The 20,452-nt window shown below is 43.0% G+C and overlaps 1 protein-coding gene across 3 annotated transcripts in view; it reads left to right on the forward strand.

Annotated features, from left to right (window-relative positions):
- Window positions 1–20,452, forward strand: part of ARHGAP15 (Rho GTPase activating protein 15) — a 1,201,663-nt gene that overhangs the window by 1,107,465 nt on the left and 73,746 nt on the right. For all 3 annotated transcript variants that reach the window (XM_063933735.1, XM_063933734.1, XM_063933733.1), the window contains one exon: window positions 16,104–16,209. In XM_063933735.1, coding sequence (XP_063789805.1) covers window positions 16,104–16,209 — 106 coding nt within the window. The remainder of the gene's footprint in view (window positions 1–16,103; window positions 16,210–20,452) is intronic.

A 20,452-nucleotide genomic window follows, 5' to 3' on the forward strand; every position in this document is an offset into this window, starting at 1 on the left:
ATTATAAAGAGAAACATACACTATTGGGCAAAATATCATACCTCCTAAACCGCACACCATGCAACCATAGACTACAGTTACCATTATGACGAGCACCGTAGAAACCACTGGGAAAATGACACCGGCACCATTTTCCTGGAGATTTACACATGCACAGAAGAATCTGGCACAGTGCCATGTCTGTTCGGTGCATGCCCCAGCGAGAAATTGCGCCCACACTTACATTTTGGGAAGGCTTAAGAGAAATGAAACATATTTCCTCCATTCAATTACTTCTATGTTACACTGTTAATAGAAAATCCAGATTTTCTACCAGGACTATCCAGTTATTTACTTTTTATTCAATATATACACTGTTCTTTCAATACAAAGTCATATTGATTTACTGTATGTCAATGTAATAATAATTAGTCATATAACTATGAATAGCATTAAAAACTTACAAATATAATTTGATAAAAAGAAGAATATACAAAACGCTGGCAGGTTGAAATCAACCATGGTCGGACTGGGGCTTTTAAACATCTCTGGCATTCAAAGGGGGCTTGGTCACATGTCACGGTGGCGTGCCACAAGTCAAGGGACCCTGGACTCGCGGCTCACCCCCTGTCTCTGTCAATGACAGGTGGACGAACATAGCACTGGGAGGCGGAGCTGCTCAGGCAGCCTGGCTCTGTGTGCTGGGCAGTCAAGCAGATCACCGAGAGACAGAGCTGCTCATCTTACCTCTGTCCTTCTCCACACCATTCGGCCGAGCAGAACTGCTCGGCCCTGCTTTTAGGCCAGCCTGACCCTTCAGGCCATTGGCCCTTCCGGCATTTGCCAGAAGTACAGATGGCCAGTCCAGTCCAGGGTTCAACTGTCAACTGATGAGACAAAAAAGGACCCGGTCTCTCACCCTGACTCTGCTCAGCTTTAGACAACTTTAGTCACTGCAATTTTAAAAATGAAATGTTTTGGGACGGGTTTCATACCAACCATCAGCTTAACAAATCCTTCCCTACTGCCATCAGGCAACAACAATTTAAGAAACATCAAGATCAAAGGTGGATAGAACTTCCAAATCTTATTTTGTTCCACATAAAAAACATATTTACTTTTCACAGACCAAACGAATAATAGAAAAATACTGTAGACAGCTCTTATCAAGCAATGAAAACACTACGGAGCACGTCTTGCCTTTATTTTGCTTTGATAAAAATATTTCCGATGCACAAAAGACTAATCGAAGCATAAAAGACACAGATACATTCTGTCCTCAATACTTTACAGATGAATAACTTAACTTTATCTTTGAGAGAATATCCCTTGCAAGGTCAAATGTAATGCGCACAAACACCTAGAAATAATGTGTTTTTTTATCCATTTTAGATTGGGCAGCAGGAAGATAGAACCTCATAAACTGCTCTTGTACAGGAAGGCAAAGGTACATAGCAGAAAGAAATCATATTACGCTTTTTAGTGCATCAGTACTCAATATTTCCCAGAGACTTAAAAGAGCAAAGTGTGGCAAAAGCCCAGTCTCAGCAGCTTTATGTAGCAGAATGGTAGAATGTGACTGTGTGATTTATAATGAGAAAAGGTATCTGCAACACACAATTTTCTACCTAGCTGCAAATAATAATTCAAAGTGATGTCCTTTGCAGATAAAAGACCTTTTGTGTGTTAGGCCTACGAGGTAAAGTGATCGTGATAAATGTCATACCAGCGCAGGTAACGGCTTTACAAACCATTAAGATTAGCTGGGCCTTTCTTCAATGATAACAGTAGCCAGGCTGTGACTCTATGTGGTAATAATATTGCAGTACTGATAAATGCCCGAGCCGGGCAGAGGTGTTTATCATCCCTGCTTCAGAAATGCTGACTAAAAGTTACCACATGTTGACTGTTTTTTTCCCATTATTTTCTTGTTTTTCAATAGATTATAAATGTACAGTTACGAAACAATGAAAATCAGCAAAACGCTGCAGTTTTATTAAAGTGTGGCTCTCGTGTATACACAGTGCAGACAGTCCTTATGGGTCTAATGCTGCAGTGAAGTCACTTGTTACTTGTGAAAAGTAATTGCATTCAAATTATTACTCAACATTTTGGTTCTGCAATGTCTAGAAAATGTTGCTAAGGTATCATAATATATGGCTTTGTAGGGTGTGTGAATTTGATTGTTTTATCTCTTTGGAACTGATGGTGGATGTTGCAGATGTTTCTGCACCCCCTTCCCATGATAACTAAGCATGTACTATCCTACATTATTCTATTTCATTATTGATAGTGAATGCCTTCTCATGATTATTGTCCAGTGCACAAATTACCTGCCTCCAATAAGCGCAAATATCAAGTACAGTAATTAAGGACCTATTTAATAAGCTAAAATCATACATTTATCTGAGAATTTAATTAGCTGCAGTAGATTACCAGGGACTAATTGATCACCCAGGGCTATCAAATTAGTCCCGAACGAGTTATCTGGGGTTTTCTTTTACCCACCTCAGCATCTTAAAAAAAATCCTTGATAACTAGCAGGTTAATGGGTGCTGCAACACTGCTAACGCAAATCAGAGAACTTTTCACAAATTCTGTGTGTCAACACCCATTACCCTGCTACTTTAACGGGCATTAACAAGGCTGTCGGGTGAAGAAGGGAGTGGAATTGAATAGCCACGGGCATTAAAGCTCTAGACTACCTTCCTTTTTCACACGTGAAAGCTTTTCATGGCTAATTGAATTTCCCCTAAATCATACATTGTTTCCATATGGTAAATGTACCTTTTTAGTTATATGGGGAATTTATTCTCAGTTGTGGCTGTGATCAACACCAATTTATTATTTATTATCAACACTATCTTCTATAATCTACAGTACGTAAGAGAGGGATCTTTGGATACCCCCTCCCAGCAGCCTGGACTGTGTGCACCATTAAGAAAGCAGTGAAGGAGGTCTTTACAGGGCAACGTCATTGCAATATGCTAATGGGGCATCTGCTGTAATCTGTACAGGGGTGCTCACCGGTGGCATTTCTAATCCACCACTTGTGTATGAAGTCACATCAGTCACACTATTAATTATTTGAGCAACCCTCGGGTGGCTCAGAATGTGCATTATAATTAAGCTGTCGGAGCCATTACAGCTGCAGGCACTGGTTTCCACAAACAGTCCTGACAAACATGCATTTGAGTAGCCACCCCCCACTCCTTCATTGCCTTCCATAAATGCATATTGACTGCCAACTACTTTGTGTCTAAATTCTCACTGTCAGTATCAATGGTGGCACTTGAGCAGTACAAAAAATGTCGCTCAGCTGCACAAACGTTGGTTTTGCGTGCAGTTAACATCCATCTCTGAATCAAGCCCTTAGGGCAGTGATTCCCAAAAAAATTTGAATCATGGTGCCCTAGAGCATCAGAATTTTTTTTTCATGGCACTCCTAGGCCGAATGTTTCTTATTGACAAATTTAGAAAGAAATATTAAGTACTGTAAATTGTGTTTATATGTCATCCTTAGGTTCAATTGTATGGCGAGAGACAGGAATCACTTCTGTTTGTCCACATGTTTTAATTGACAGCCACCAGCATTGGTTTTGCTTTTTCCATTGACCATAAATAATTTGAATTGGTCCTGGACCACCAATCCAAGGCACCTCTGCAAGTGCCCTGAGGCACCCCAGGGTGCCTAGGCACAAAGTTTGAGTACCACTGCCTTAGGGGTCTATGATGAAAGGCACATAGGGGGGCATTTACTAAGCAGTGATAAAAGTAGAGAAGTGAGCCAGTGGAGAAGTTGGCCACCAATGAGCTACTATGTATACTTTTATAGTATGCAAATTATAAATATTACTGCAATGCTGATTGGTTGCCATGGGCAACTTCTCCACTGGCTCACATCTCCACTTTTATCACTGCTTAGTAAATGTCCCCCATAGTCACATATCGCTGAAGAGCTTTAACCCGGGTGGAGGACCTAAAAAAAAGGGAAAGGTTTATCTCTGGTAAAAATACCTATTTTCATCAATGAAGTGTGTTTTTTTCCTATAATAAATAGGCCTAAAATAGAAACATCCTGTAAAACTGCTACAGATTGTGGTGTCAAATAAACGTTGATTTTTTTTATTTTATTTATTTTTTATTTTATTTACTAATTTTATTTTTATTGTATTATTATCATTAGAGCAAAGAGTGCTGCGATATATCTTCTGGCGTTGCATCACTTTCAATTAACGGGAAAGGTAAAAAATATTCAAAGGTCATCTACAGCATAAAAAAGCCAATCTAAAAACAAAAGTTAAAATAAAATATATAAAATAATGGGAAAAAAACCTGTTTACTTTCTGTTCTGAAATTGTTTTAGGCAAATAATAACAAGCATAGAGCACAGAACCATATGTTTCCACAATGTAATCCAGTGAAAAGGTATGTCCATGGGTGTGAAGCCTCCTGCCTGAGGGGTGATTTTACGGCACATTAAAAAATGTTATCAGATTTATGAAGTCATTGTTGCAAGCAGGTTCTGGCACACAATTTGCACAGTGGGCTCTTGGAGGAAGATTTATATTGTTCAAGTGCCAAAGTGGAAGGTGTCTTGTTTAATGGTTAAACAGCATTTTTCTCGCTGTTGTGGATCATATGCTGCTCTCGTTGTGATTGGCATGTAATTTTTGGCAAAATCCTGGCAATCAGTGTGTTTTGGTATAGTAAATATATACACAAGGACATGTGAAGAGCAAACTCCAGCAAGTGATGTTGCTTCTGTTTGGGGAGTACGGCTTAATTGCTGCTCTTAATGTCCTATTAAGTGACTGAGTAAATTCCAGCTGCGAGCCTGTGATAAATCATTTTATGTTCAGCAAGTGGGACTTTCTCTGTAAAATGAAAAGATTCGATACTGAGCCCTTTTTTCTTATTAAACCAAAGGAATTCTTTAAAGTAAAAAAAGAAAGAAATTTGCACATTTGATCATAGTAAAGTATAGGACAGAACAGAACTGTGTGTTGATGCTTTACAGGGTTTGTCCACCTTCAGATGATTTCTACATGTTAACCTTTATACACTACCCTTTGACTTTTACTATATTCGTTGCTTTTTATCTTAAGCTGCCACCTGTGCTTTCTAGCCTTGCAATTACATCATCCCGCTGAGTTGTTTATTAACTTTTGCCCTAGGATATAACACATATCTGTATTTGGTATACATACTATCCAATTAAAAATAAACAACTTTTATATATTTTCATAGATGAAAAGCACAGAAGAAGCTAAAAAAAGCAATGCAGTTAGTAAAAGCACAGAAGCAGCTAAAAAGCTATGGGACTTATGTATGTGATATGCAGGCATGGTTGTAATAACCTGTGAATGTGTCTGCATTTTGAAAGTAATTTTTAATAATTTAAATGGCAAACCAGGTTAGTTTTGCCTTTTAAATGATTGCCACTGTAAAACTATGGGCAGACTCGCTAGAATCGCATCCTTGACTACATCTCACATGCTAGTCCCACAAGAGTACATTTAAGGCAATTATTTAAAATCATTTGAAGGTGGTAATCCTTTTCAAGGTTGAAACAGCCTTCAATTCTGATATGGTCAAGAAGTTCAGTTGTTGTTGTTGTTGTTGTTGTTGTTGTTGTTCAGACCAAACATCAAAATGGGTAAGAATAAATGTGATCTAAGTACAGTAGCTTGATCTTGGAATGGATTTTGGAGCCAGATGGGGTGCATTCACACACAGCAGTCACAAAAGTTTACAGAGAATGTGCGCAATATAAAAAACATACAGTGAGCGTTAGTTTTGAAAGTGAAATCTCCTTACTTATGGTAGAGGTCAGAGGCAAATGGCCAGACTGATTCAATAGCATACGCTAAAGAGGTTATGTCCTCTTTGTATTCAACAGTGGTAAACTGTATCGTGTCGCTCTTGCAGTGGCGTTGGAACGGAGGGCAAGGGGGCAGAATGCCCCTCCCCAAACATTACGGAGAAGCAGGCACGGGTGAGTGTTTACCTCCGGATCCCCGCGGGCGACTCCTCCTTTAAACAGTGTGCTGCTGCAGCCTGCTATTCCCATGGGAGGAGGCGTGGCCATGCTGAGCCTGCTGGGACATCCCCGCCTTCTCCCAGTAATGCATCTATGAAGAGCCGGCTAGTAGTCATGGGCAAAGTGATTCACTGAACTGAATTGAGACACATGACTCAGTTCAGTGAAGTGTCTCGAGTCAGTGTCTCGGCACATGAGTCATGACTCATTTGTATTTAATGTATTGCAGAGACTGCACATGAATCAGTGAGTTGCCAGTGCTGGTAGATCAGTGCTGGACTCATGGAGGTACTTATTCAGCTGCAGTGATTGTGCAGTGCATCTGGGGGAGGCAGCTGCTTATGCACTGATTGTTAATAATATATTAACATAGATTCAGTGTTATGTTGATATATTATTAATAACCACTTATTGCATACTAGTTACAGAATATGCACATTACTCTAGGTTGAGGAGAGAAAGCTTAACAGCCATGCAACACATCATTCAGTCTGTAACTAAACCAAATAAAAAAACATTTTTTTTTACTTTGCTAATTGGATAATTTTAGGTGGGCTTTTTTTTTTTAGGTGGGCTTGGATTTCTTATATTATCCACTATCTAGCCTCCAGGGAGTTTGCCACCCACAATCACATTGAGCAGGAACAGTGAGTTGAGAACACTGTACCACAGGGGCTCCACCTCCTGCAGGCTTATGCTGCATGAATCAGATCCATCCACTGAGTCACTGAGTCTACACAGTGTACGACTGTCTCAACTCACTGGCAGACTCAGGATGAATCATGATTCATGAAATGGATCAGACACAGCAGCACAGCACTCACTGACTGGTGAGTCGTGACTGCTCCCTCCCCCCTCCCACTGGTTGTCACCTGGTATAGCCTCTGGCCAATCACAGCTAAAGACACTCAGCAGAACACATTGACTGAAGGACACACTGAGTCTCCTCCCCCTGGCTGAGAGAGGCTACTGCTGCAGCTGTCTCGACTCATTAAACAGTGAGTGACTCGAATCATTCATACTTCCTGATGATTCGAGTCACTGTGTTGAGACAGAGAGTCAGTAGCCATCTCTACCGGCTAGGAGGACATGGGGCATAGCATGCTGTGGCAGCACACTGTTTTGCAGGAGAAGTCACCCGCAAAAACAGTGCCAAATGTAATTTCTCTATCGTCCTAGTGGATGCTGGGGTTCCTGAAAGGACCATGGGGAATAGCGGCTCCGCAGGAGACAGGGCACAAAAAGTAAAGCTTTAGGATCAGGTGGTGTGCACTGGCTCCTCCCCCTATGACCCTCCTCCAAGCCTCAGTTAGGTTTTTGTGCCCGGCCGAGAAGGGTGCAATCTAGGTGGCTCTCCTAAAGAGCTGCTTAGAAAAGTTTAGCTTAGGTTTTTTATTTTACAGTGAGTCCTGCTGGCAACAGGATCACTGCATCGAGGGACTTAGGGGAGAAGAAGTGAACTCACCTGCGTGCAGGATGGATTGGCTTCTTTGGCTACTGGACATTAGCTCCAGAGGGACGATCACAGGTACAGCCTGGATGGTCACCGGAGCCTCGCCGCCGGCCCCCTTGCAGATGCTGAAAAGAGAAGAAGGTCCAGAATCGGCGGCAGAAGACTCCTCAGTCTTCTTAAGGTAGCGCACAGCACTGCAGCTGTGCGCCATTGCTCTCAGCACACTTCACACGGCAGTCACTGAGGGTGCAGGGCGCTGGGGGGGGGCGCCCTGGGAAGCAATGTAAACCTATTTTTTGGCATAAAATACCTCACATATAGCCTCCGGGGGCTATATGGAGATATTTAACCCCTGCCAGAATCCGTTAAAGAGCGGGAGACGAGCCCGCCGAAAAAGGGGCGGGGCCTATCTCCTCAGCACACAGCGCCATTTCCTCACACAGTTCCGCTGGACAGGAAGGCTCCCAGGCTCTCCCCTGCACTGCACTACAGAAACAGGGTTAAATCAAGAGAGGGGGGGCAAAATTTGGCGAAATTGTGATTTTATAAAAGCAGCTATAAGGGAGCACTTATTATAAGGCTATCCCTGTAAAATATAGCGCTTTGGTGTGTGCTGGCAAACTCTCCCTCTGTCTCCCCAAGGGGCTAGTGGGGTCCTGTCCTCTATCAGAGCATTCCCTGTGTGTGTGTGCTATATGTCGGTACGTGTGTGTCGACATGTATGAGGACGATGTTGGTGAGGAGGCGGAGCAAATTGCCTGTAATGGTGATGTCACTCTCTAGGGAGTCGACACCGGAATGGATGGCTTATTTATGGAATTACGTGATAATGTCAACACGCTGCAAGGTCGGTTGGCGACATGAGACGGCTGGCAAACAAATTAGTACCTGTCCAGGCGTCTCAAACACCGTCAGGGGCGTTAAAACGTCCTTTTACCTCAGTCGGTCGACAGACACAGACACGGACACTGATTTCAGTGTCGACGGTGAAGAAACAAACGTATTTCCCTTTAGGGCCACACGTTACATGTTAGGGGCAATGAAGGAGGTGTTACATATTTCTGATACTACAAGTACCACAAAAGAGGGTATTATGTGGGATGTGAAAAAACTACCTGTAGTTTTTCCTGAATCAGATAAATTAAAGGAAGTGTGTGATGATGCGTGGGTTCCCCCCGATAGAAAATTATTGGCGGTATACCCTTTCCCGCCAGAAATTAGGGCGCGTTGGGAAACACCCCTTAGGGTGGATAAGGCGCTCACACGCTTATCAAAACAAGTGGCGGTACCGTCTATAGATAGGGCCGTCCTCAAGGAGCCAGCTGACAGGAGGCTGGAAAATATCATAAAAAGTATATACACACATACTGGTGTTATACTGCGACCAGCGATCGCCTCAGCCTGGATGTGCAGAGCTGGGGTGGCTTGGTCGGATTCCCTGACTAAAAATATTGATACCCTTGACAGGGACAGTATTTTATTGACTATAGAGCATTTAAAGGATGCATTTCTATATATACGAGATGCACAGAGGGATATTTGCACTCTGGCATCAAGAGTAAGTGCGATGTCCATATCTGCCACAAGATGTTTATGGACACGACAGTGGTCAGGTGATGCAGATTCCAAACGGCACAAAGGTGTATTGCCGTATAAAGGAAGAGGAGTTATTTGGGGTCGGTCCATCGGACCTGGTGGCCACGGCAACTGCTGGAAAATCCACCGTTTTTACCCTAAGTCACATCTCTGCAGAAAAAGACACCGTCTTTTTCAGCCTCAGTCCTTTCGTCCCTATAAGAGTCATATCTGCCCAGGGATAGAGGAAAGGGAAGAAGACTGCAGCAGGCAGCCCATTCCCAGGAACAGAAGCCTTCCACCGCTTCTGCCAAGCTCTCAGCATGACGCTGGGACCGTACAGGACCCCTGGATCCTACAAGTAGTATCCCAGGGGTACAGATTGGAATGTCGAGACGTTTCCCCCTCGCAGGCTCCTGAAGTCTGCTTTACCAAGGTCTCCCTCCGACAAGGAGGCAGTATGGGAAACAATTCACAAGCTGTATTCCCAGCAGGTGATAATCAAATTACCCCTCCTACAACAAGGAAAGGGGTATTATTCCACACTATATTGTGGTACTGAAGTCAGAAGGCTAGGTGAGACCTATTCTAAATCTAAAAAAAATTTGAACACTTACAAAGGTTCAAATCAAGATGGAGTCACTCAGAGCAGTGATAACGAACCAGGAAGAAGGGGACTATATAGTGTCCCGGGACATCAGGGATGCTTACCTCCATGTCCCAAATTTGCCCTTCTCACTAAGGGTACTTCAGGTTCGTGGTACAGAACTGTCACTATCAGTTTCAGACGCTGCCGTTTGGATTGTCCACGGCACCCCGGGTCTTTACCAAGGTAATGGCCGAAATGATGATTCTTCTTCAAAGAAAAGGCGTCTTAATTATCCCTTACTTGGACGATCTCCTGATAAGGGCAAAGTCCAGGGAACAGTTGGAGGTCGGAGTAGCACTATCTCGGATACTGCTACAACAGCACGGGTGGATTCTAAATATTCCAAAATCGCAGCTGTTCCCGACGACACGTCTGCTGTGCCTAGGGATGATTCTGGACACAGTCCAGAAAAAGGTGTTTCTCCCGGAAGAGAAAGCCAGGGAGTTATCCGAGCTAGTCAGGAACCTCCTAAAACCAGGAAAAGAGGCTTCCTACGAAGCAATTCCATTCGGCAGATTTCACGCAAGAACTTTTCAGTGGGATCTGCTGGACAAATGGTCCGGATCGCATCTTCAGATGCATCAGCGGATAACCCTATATCCAAGGACAAGGGTGTCTCTCCTGTGGTGGTTACAGAGTGCTCATCTTCTAGAGGGCCGCAGATTCGGCATTCAGGATTGGATGCTGGTGACCACGGAGGCCAGCCCGAGAGGCTGGGGAGCAGTCACACAAGGAAAAAATTTCCAGGGAGTGTGATCAAGTCTGGAGATTTTTCTCCACATAAATATACTGGAGCTAAGGTTAATTTTATAATGCTCTAAGCTTAGCAAGACCTCTGCTTCAAGGTCAGCCGGTATTGATCCAGTGGGAAAAACATCACGGCAGTCGCCCACGTAAACAGACAGGGCGGCACAAGAAGCAGGAGGGCAATGGCAAAAACTGCAAGGACTTTTCGCTGGGCGGAAAATCATGTGATAGCACTGTCAGCAGTGTTTCATTCCGGGAATGGAAACTGGGAAGCAGACTTCCTCAGCAGGCACGACCTCCACCCGGGAGAGTGGAAACTTCATCGGGAAGTTTTCCACATGATTGTGAACCGTTGGGAAATACCAAAGGTGGACATGATGGCGTCCCGTCTGAACAAAAAACGGGACAGGTATTGCGCCAGGTCAAGAGACCCTCAGGCAATAGCTGTGGACGTTCTGGTAACACCGTGGGTGTACCAGTCGGTGTATGTGTTCCCTCCTCTGCTTCTCATACCTAAGGGACTGAGAATTATAAGACGTAGAGGAGTAAGAACTATACTCATGGCTCCGGATTGGCCAAGAAGGACTTGGTACCCGGAACTTCAAGAGATGCTCACAGAGGACTTATGGCCTCTGCCGCTAAGAAGGGACTTGCTTCAGCAAGTACCATGTCTGTTCCAAGATTTACCGCAGCTGCGTTTGACGGCATGGCGGTGGAACGCCGGATCCTAAGGGAAAAAGGCATTCCGGAAGAGGTCATTCCTACCCTGGTCAAAGCCAGGAAGGAGGTGACCGCACAACATTATCACCACATGGGGCGAAAATATGTTGCGTGGTGTGAGGCCAGGAAGGCCCCACGAAGAAATTTCAACTCGGTCGATTCCTGCATTTCCTGCAAACAGGAGTGTCTATGGGCCTCAAATTGGGGTCCATTAAGGTTCAAATTTCGGCCCTGTCGATTTTCTTCCAGAAAGAATTGGCTTCAGTTCCTGAAGTCCAGAAGTTTGTCAAGGGAGTATTGCATATACAACCCCCTTTTGTGCCTCCAGTGGCACTGTGGGATCTCAACGTAGTTCTGGGATTCCTCAAATCACATTGGTTTAAAACCAGTCAAATCTGTGGATTTGAAGCATCTCACATGAAAAGTGACCATGCTCTTGGCCCTGGCCTGGGCCAGGCGAGTGTCAAATTGGTGGTTTTTTTTTTTTTTCTCAAAAAAGCCCATATCTGTTTGTCCATTCGGACAGGGCAGAGCTGCGGACTCGTCCCCAGTTCTCTCCCTAAGGCGGTGTCAGTGTTTCACCTGAACCAGCTTATTGTGGTGCCTTGCGCCTACTAAGGACTTGGAGGACTCCAAGTTGCTAGATGCTGTCAGGGCCCTGAAAATATAGGTTCCAGGACGGCTGGAGTCAGGAAAACTGACTTGCTGTTATCCTGTATGCACCCAACAAACTGGGTGCTCTTGCTTCTAAGCAGACTATTGCTAGTTGGATGTGTAATACAATTCAGCTTGCACATTCTGTGGCAGGCCTGCCACAGCCAAAATATGTAAATGCCCATTCCACAAGGAAGGTGGGCTCATCTTGGGCGGCTGCCCGAGGGGTCTCGGCTTTACAACTTTGCCGAGCGGCTACTTAGTCAGGGGCAAACACGTTTGTAAAATCCTACAAATTTGATACCCTGGCTAAGGAGGACCTGGAGTTCTCTCATTCGGTGCTGCAGAGTCATCCGCACTCTCCCGCCCGTTTGGGAGCTTTGGTATAATCCCCATGGTCCTTTCAGGAACCCCAGCATCCACTAGGACGATAGAGAAAATAAGAATTTACTTACCGATAATTCTATTTCTCGGAGTCCGTAGTGGATGCTGGGCGCCCATCCCAAGTGCGGATTATCTGCAATACTTGTACATAGTTACAAAAATCGGGTTATTATTGTTGTGAGCCATCTTTTCAGAGGCTCCGCTGTTATCATACTGTTAACTGGGTTCAGATCACAGGTTGTACAGTGTGATTGGTGTGGCTGGTATGAGTCTTACCCGGGATTCAAAATCCTTCCTTATTGTGTACGCTCGTCCGGGCACAGTATCCTAACTGAGGCTTGGAGGAGGGTCATAGGGGGAGGAGCCAGTGCACACCACCTGATCCTAAAGCTTTACTTTTTGTGCCCTGTCTCCTGCGGAGCCGCTATTCCCCATGGTCCTTTCAGGAACCCCAGCATCCACTACGGACTCCGAGAAATAGAATTATCGGTAAGTAAATTCTTATTTTTTTCTACGCATCCCCCAACCTCAAAACATTCCAGCGCCCCAGGCTCTCGCCATTAGTAGATGCCGGCAATGGAGACCCATTGCAGCCCATCTGGCTTCAGTGAAGCCTTCCAGGCACTGCCAGTTCCTCGCCAGGTGAAGAAGTCATGCACATGTGCAGACTGGCCATCGTGCATGCGCATGACTAAGGTACCCTTCATTTGCAGCTTTAGGCTGCCAGCTGCAGAGCAGTGGATGCAGCCATAGAAGGGGACATTGCTGGACCTCGCAAGCGAGATAAGTAATGCTGAATACCAAGGGCATATTCATTAGTATCACTGTGATACTAAACAAAATATGCCACTGGTATTAAGATTCTTTATTAAATGGGGTCGTTAATTTGAGGAGCCCACAAAATACCGGCACCACCATACTGAGTGATCACCAATAGGCAACATTCTCAGGAACAGTCAGACTCCCACATGGCTCCACAGACCAGAGTCTGGAAAATAATTGCCTCCCCAGTTATCAGGCAACTAAGGCAACATAGTATATGATACCGCCCACGAGACAAGTTTACCTTCACCACAACAAATTCTCCCTCTTTACCCTGTGACATGTAAAGGACTCCAGCTGCCTGATTGCAACGGAGGATCTAGAAATGGGTCCGCACTGCCTGTATTCATGTGAGAATGGCAAAGGTCCAGACTGTCTATCTGACCATAACCTGGACCAGTTGCTGCCCATTTAAGTGAACTAAGGGTTTGGGGACATATTTATTAATTATTGGATCCGCCCCTGCAATGTGCAAATGTAAAGTGATCGCTAAGTGACTGCACTGCTGCACATGTGTGGTCATCAGACCAAGCAAGTGCAAGTTTCCATTGACATGGATCCCTCTCTGAAAATGTCATTAGCTGCACAATCTGGGGCTTCGTAAATTTGATATTTTAGTAACCCCCATAGAAACTTATGGGGGCTGTTTTTACAGTTGAAATTGGCGGATCACCACAGATGTCTCTGTGGACTCTCTTACATACATCTTGGTGGTACTTCATATTTGCGGGTAGGTTACCCCCTAAAAATGGTTGTTTTTAAAGTGATATATTGAAAATATTATTTGCTAAATATGTCCCTTGGTGGCTCATTTATCACTGAGTGATAAAACTCACTGCAAATGATAAAACGCATGCGTATGATAAATGGTGTTCCAACCAATCGGCGCCTATCTTTTTTTATATTATGTTTATGTAGCCCCCAGTCACTGTGTATGTGGCATGAGGTGCTTGGGTAAGCAGTGCACTTCCTCTTTGACATTTGTCTCTGCTGTGGCTAGCCAGTGAGTGTTGGCAATAAGTTGCCATGGGGTACCCATACATGTGGTTTTACAGTAATGTATTAGGTGTAGACACAGGTGATATTACATGGTGGAGATGCAGTGATATGAAATAAGATGGGCGCCAGATTATCTCTATTCCAAATATATGTTCTCTTTAGTTACACACTCAGCTGTCTCTTCCTGACAGGGCAAGTCACACAGAGCTGTATCACTCCGCCTTCTCCTTACTCTTAAGGTGCCCATACACTTGTGAGATTATCGGTACTAGCCTTCGATTTTGACTGGATCTGTGAGAGAAATCGAAGGATTGTATGCACATTTTAGGTACCTTTCGACGCGATGCACGGGCAGGCCAGTCGAATCTCGTGTCTCAAGATATTATGTGCTGCACTTAATATTTATCGAATCGCAGTGCGATCACATGTGTTTTTAAAAACATATGCTACATATCGCACTGCGATGTGCGATGGGCACCCGCCGGGAGCAGATGGAGGCCGCTCCCACTCGGCGGTGACGTGCCCATCACATGATTACCATGCGATCTATCACATAATTGCATGGTAATCACTTTGGCAGTTCATGTGCGATTTCATTGCACCTGAAGTGTTGGTGCGATGCCCGCGATGTCGCGTCGCGGGACATCGCATAAGTGTATGGGCACCATTATGCTGGGTACACACTAGTAGATATATCTGCAGATCAATTGATCTGCAGATATATCTAAAGCCGGATCGGGCAGTGTTCTGTGCTTACACACTCAAGTTGATCGCAGCAGGAATTTTGTTAGCAGTTGGGTAAAACCATGTGCACTGCAGGGGAGGCAGATTTAACATGTGCAGAGAGAGTTAGATTTGGGTGTGGTGTGTTCAATCTGCAATCTAAATTGCAGTGTAAAAATAAAGCAGCCGGTATTTACCCCGCACAGAAACAAAACAACCCACCCAAATCTAACTCTCTCTGCAAATGTTATATCTGCCCCCCCCCCCCCCCCCCCCTGCAGTGCACATGGTTTTGCCCAATTGCTAAAAAACTTGCTGCTGCGATCAACTCAGAATTACCCCCACTGCCCGATCTGTCAGGGACTGACGTGCATTTACACACACCCGCCCAGTTTAGCTGTCAGTCACCGCCGGCTGCTGCACACCCGTACACACACACTGACGTGCCAATATTTCTAACGATATATTAGCCGTCGGCTGTGCAGCAGGGCCGACGCGATATGTCTGTGAATGACGGAGTTCACAGACATATCGCTCATACACACTGGCCGACAGACCCACTATATATTGGCCGTTCAAGAGAACAGCCGATATATCGGCCAGTGTGTCCGCACATTTACAGATCGCACGCAGAGCACTGTAACATACACCTGCGGTTACAGTAAGGTGTTAGTTAAAATGTCCAGTAGATAAAAAAAGACTTCACATAAAATACACCTATGTCCTACAAAATGGAGGCAGACATTTTGTGGACCAAGACACTATCATAAAAACACAATGCACTAATGAGCAGTAATGACCAATATTCATGAGGTAGCCCTTTGTAATTAACTGATAGGCTGCCTTCTCATATATAATGGTTCATCATACAAAATAGCTGCCTCCACTATTAGTAGTGACAGCCCCTGTTTCATGGGGTGTCCACCTTCTCTGGCTTCTTGAAGGTCTAAAAGGCTTCTAGCTTTAATAGTTTTCTGCCTGAATGCTGTAATCATTTTCACCCCTTGATTATTGAACCAGCAGCAGACAAAATGGCTGCTGTGTATGTACAGTATTTGACAGGCAGTATTTAAACAAATGGATGGAAAATCTAGATGAGCATTGATTATATCCGTTATCCAGCTTGATGTGGTGAGTGACTTACCGACCACCATACAGGAGGGAGAAAGTCAACACAGAAGGAGGCTACACTGCTAAAATATTAAATGGAATAAAAAGAATTTATTTTAAGTTCCATGAAACTATTCTAATGCCCATTTACATTTAAAAGTGCACATGTGTCTCTTTAAAGTGAACTGAATGGAAAGAAATAAAGCTGTATTTCTTACCAAATTATTTTCTCTTGTCTACCTTAGAAATCCAGGACAGTAAACTGCAGGTGAAAGCAATGAGGGACCTCGTGAAGCAGCTGCCACCATATAACCATGACACAATGAAAGTTCTTTTTAAACATCTGAGAAAGTAAGTTGGTAGATTTATATCTGCACTTTTGTTTGGTGTTTAACTTTTACCTACTGTAACTAGTTTGTGACAAATTTCTAAAATATACTCCGGAGAGCATCACACTCGCATACCAGACCGTGTCCTCAGCATCCATCGATTGCTCTACTACCGAGTCTATAAGCAGCAGCAGGTTCCAATCAAAGTGTGGCTCAGCTCCATTACCTCACAGGGCCACTCTCTAATTGGACCCTGCTGTGGGCCACTTTGAAGGGAAATGAAAAAATCAACACATGACTCAAGTAATGATTTTAGTTCCTCCTAAATATCTTTGCAAATTTGTTTTAACTCCTTCCTGCTGAAAGATTTTGGTAACAAATTAAAATTCCAACACCTTCCACAATGCTATCATCTTTGGTCAACAGTACCAGCCCTGATTGGTCATTGGAGTTAGCAGGCGGGCCTTAGGCCCAGGTGGACCCAGGCTCAATTACTTTATGGAGTATGTCATTGTGTGTTTATAATACAGGTTGAGTATCCCATATCCAAATATTCCGGAATACGGAATATTCCGAAATACGGACTTTTTTGAGTGAGAGTGAGATAGTGAAACCTTTGTTTTTTGATGGCTCAATGTACACAAACTTTGTTTAATAGACAAAGTTATTAAAAATATTGTATTAAATGACCTTCAGGCTGTGTGTATAAGGTGTATATGAAACATAAATGAATTGTGTTAATGTACACACACTTTGTTTAATGCACAAAGTTATAAAAAATATTGGTTAAAATTGACTTCAGGCTGTGTGTATAATGTGTATATGAGACATAAATGCATTCTGTGCTTAGACTTAGGTCCCATCACCATGATATCTCATTATGGTATGCAATTATTCCAAAATACGGAAAAATCCGATATCCAAAATACCTCTGGTCCCAAGCATTTTGGATAAGGGATACTCAACCTGTACAACAATGTGTGCTACTGTATGTTTTGACTGTGTCCTTATAGCTAAGTTTCCCAGTGAGTCACTTTCCAGTCCGACACTGTGACAAGAATCACACCCATAGGAAATTATTGGTCTGAGCAAAGAAAACACTCTGCAATCTCCACAAATTGAACATGTTCCAAATCCCACATATTAAATAACCTGTGGCCGCTACAGAGTGTCATCCCAAAATGACATATACTGAAGAGGAATCACTTCACTAGACATATATATTTATCTAAATGTACAGTACTAGCTATGATTGTTTTCTATGTTCACCATGTATGGTGCTGCATACACTTTGTGGTGCTTTATAAATAAAAGATGAAGATAATAATAATAATAATAATAATAATATTATTACAGAGCCGGGCTGGGCATAGAGGGCCCACCAGGGGAATGCAGTGGTAGGGGCCCATGCTTAGAGGCTTGGCTAACCATTAGAGGGTGCATGGTCTGGGCCCCTTGATAAATATATATATATATATATATATATAGTGGGGGGTCCCTGCACTCTCACTTGATACAGATAATTAATGGGGTGCCAGTCAGAGTCCAATCTCGTAAAAGATGGGGCCCATAGTACAACATACAGTATCTCCACTATGTGGAAAAGACAGCACTCTCCAAATTGGATTTTCAAAAAAAATCAAAATAATCAAAAAGTGAATATTTATTGTAAAGTCTATCTCACAGTTTTCCAGGAAATGTCCAACGTTTCGGTCCACACCGGGACCTTTCTCAAGGTGTACAGCAACAAAACATCCATACAGCAGTGCAGCATAGGTCAAAACAGGTAGGGAAACTGGCTCCAGTTTCCCTACCTGTTTTGACCTATGCTGCACTGCTGTATGGATGTTTTGTTGCTGTACACCTTGAGAAAGGTCCCGGTGTGGACCGAAACGTTGGACATTTCCTGGAAAACTGTGAGATAGACTTTACAATAAATATTCACTTTTTGATTATTTTGATTTTTTTGAAAATCCAATTTGGAGAGTGCTGTCTTTTCCACATAGTGGAGATACTGTATGTTTTATATATATATATATATATATATATATATATATAGTAAATAATACAGATCGTGCATACATGATAATGTACCAGTTTAATAACAGCAATGCACTGTAGATAATACGCCATAGTCTTATACAGTATAAAGTAACATATAAATAATATATAATTCAAGTTCACAATCTCAAACCTGATCCCTAGAGGAAAGGGTGGGCCCCCCAGGTAGTAGGGCCCACCGGCGGTTTCCTTTGTATACCTGTGGGCCAGTTAGACCCTGAAGAAGAAGAATAAGAATAATAACAACAATAATAATTTATTATTGAACAGTTTTTGAATTAATTAAACTTTTCCTCTTTTTTTGCCCCAAACTAAGTTGCCTCATTAATGTCTTAAATAACATAAAAACTAAATTGCATACAGCTAGGATCTCCCAATTTGCTATGGCCCTCTCAAAGAGCAAAATTTTGCATCCCTGCAGGTACCTCCATCCTTTTAAACTATGTGCTCAACCATAACAAAATGGGCATTTATGCCAAATATCGTGCATCGTTACAGTAGAGAAGAAATGGTATTTCTGCTGTTCATCCTTTTTCCCATCATCTACTTGTGTCTTATTAATTCAATTTGCGTTTCCTGTAAATACTTAGAATAGTCAAACATTGATTACACAATTTCATAATAATAATTGATTACAACATTTCTACAACAATTATGTTGGATGTGTGTCAGCTAGAACATATAATAAGCAATATTTAAATTATTGATTATGTTGTCATATACTGACATCAATTAAGCACTGTACTTACAAGATGTCTTTGAGATGTCAATATTATACTAACCCTGTTATATTAATGTATCACTGATCTATATAAATACATAGATACAAACATACATTTACATATTTAATGTCTGTTCCTTTTTATTGCAAACCTAATATTGCATACGTAATTGAGCAGATTAATTCAGTAAAAAATGTTGCTGTTTTATTTCACTGTTTCACAATATAAACTCTTTGAAATACATATGGTATGAATTAAATATTCATGTTATCGATAGTGAGATAAGCTAATAGCGCTGTCACATTAATTAATAACAAATAAACAGCTCTTGGCTCTAGTAAATACCTCACACCTCTCCTGGTAATAGTGTCAATATCTCTTACTATTACCTCTGCTGCAGGTAAATATGATTTCAGTGACTGTAAATATACCATTTCCAGGCTGGTTAGAAAGCTTTATAAAACACTAATGCCAGGCTGTTAGCATGTGAAATCACGCTGTGACATTACTTATCGAAAGTAACATTACCTGAAGGGATTTGGTCTCTTCTGCTTTCAAGAGAGAATTTAAAGTGTTTCACAAAACATCAACGCACTGAGTTTGATAGAGAAATATGTGATTTCTTGTGATTAATAAACAGGCTAAATATACCATTTCTTATACAATTTTGAAGATTGTGTTAAACATACTGTAGGCAGCACATACAATAAGGAGTATGCATTTCTCTGTACTTACATGGATAATATGTTTGGAAAAAATAGAGATTCCTGTTTATTTCATATAGTTAATAGATTTCTTATAAGCATTCATTGGCGTTTCTATAATGGGTGCAATGGGTGTGGTGCACAAGGGCCCCTGGATCAAGAGGGGGCCCACACCGCACCCATTGCACCCATTTTAACACTTACCTTTCCGGAGTCCAGTGCCGGGACCTGCAATCGCAGCGGAAATCGCAGCCAAAATGGTCGCTGCGCATGCGCGGTAGCTAAATTGGTCTCCAGATCATGGCGGGCGCCATGTTTTTGGAGACCTGCGTATGCGCAGTAGACTCCGGCACAATCAGAGGTGCACACGGGCCCCCTCCTCTGTAGAAACGCCGCTGTAAGCATCGGTAGGAAAATAAGGATCTGCAGGGCCGAATTATGGGTGTCATTCCGAGTTGTTCGCTCGTTGCCGGTTTTCGCTATGCTGCGATTTGTTGCTAACTGCGCATGCGCATGGTACGCAGAGCGCATGCGCTTAGTTATTTTACTAAAAACTTAGCAGTTTTGCTGTGGCTTCAGCGGCACTTTTCAGTCGCACTGCTGATCAGTGAGTGATTGACAGGAAATGGGCGTTTCTGGGTGGCAACTCAGCATTTTCACGGCGCTTGCAAAAAAATGCAGGCGTGTCAGGAAAAAACGCAGGGTGTGTTTGTGACGTCAAACCAGGAACTAAACGGGCTGAGCTGATCGCAATTTGTGAGTAGGTCTGGAGCTACTC

The sequence above is a fragment of the Pseudophryne corroboree genome, chromosome 7 (genome assembly GCF_028390025.1).
Source record: "Pseudophryne corroboree isolate aPseCor3 chromosome 7, aPseCor3.hap2, whole genome shotgun sequence".
Taxonomy (NCBI): Eukaryota; Metazoa; Chordata; class Amphibia; order Anura; family Myobatrachidae; genus Pseudophryne; species Pseudophryne corroboree.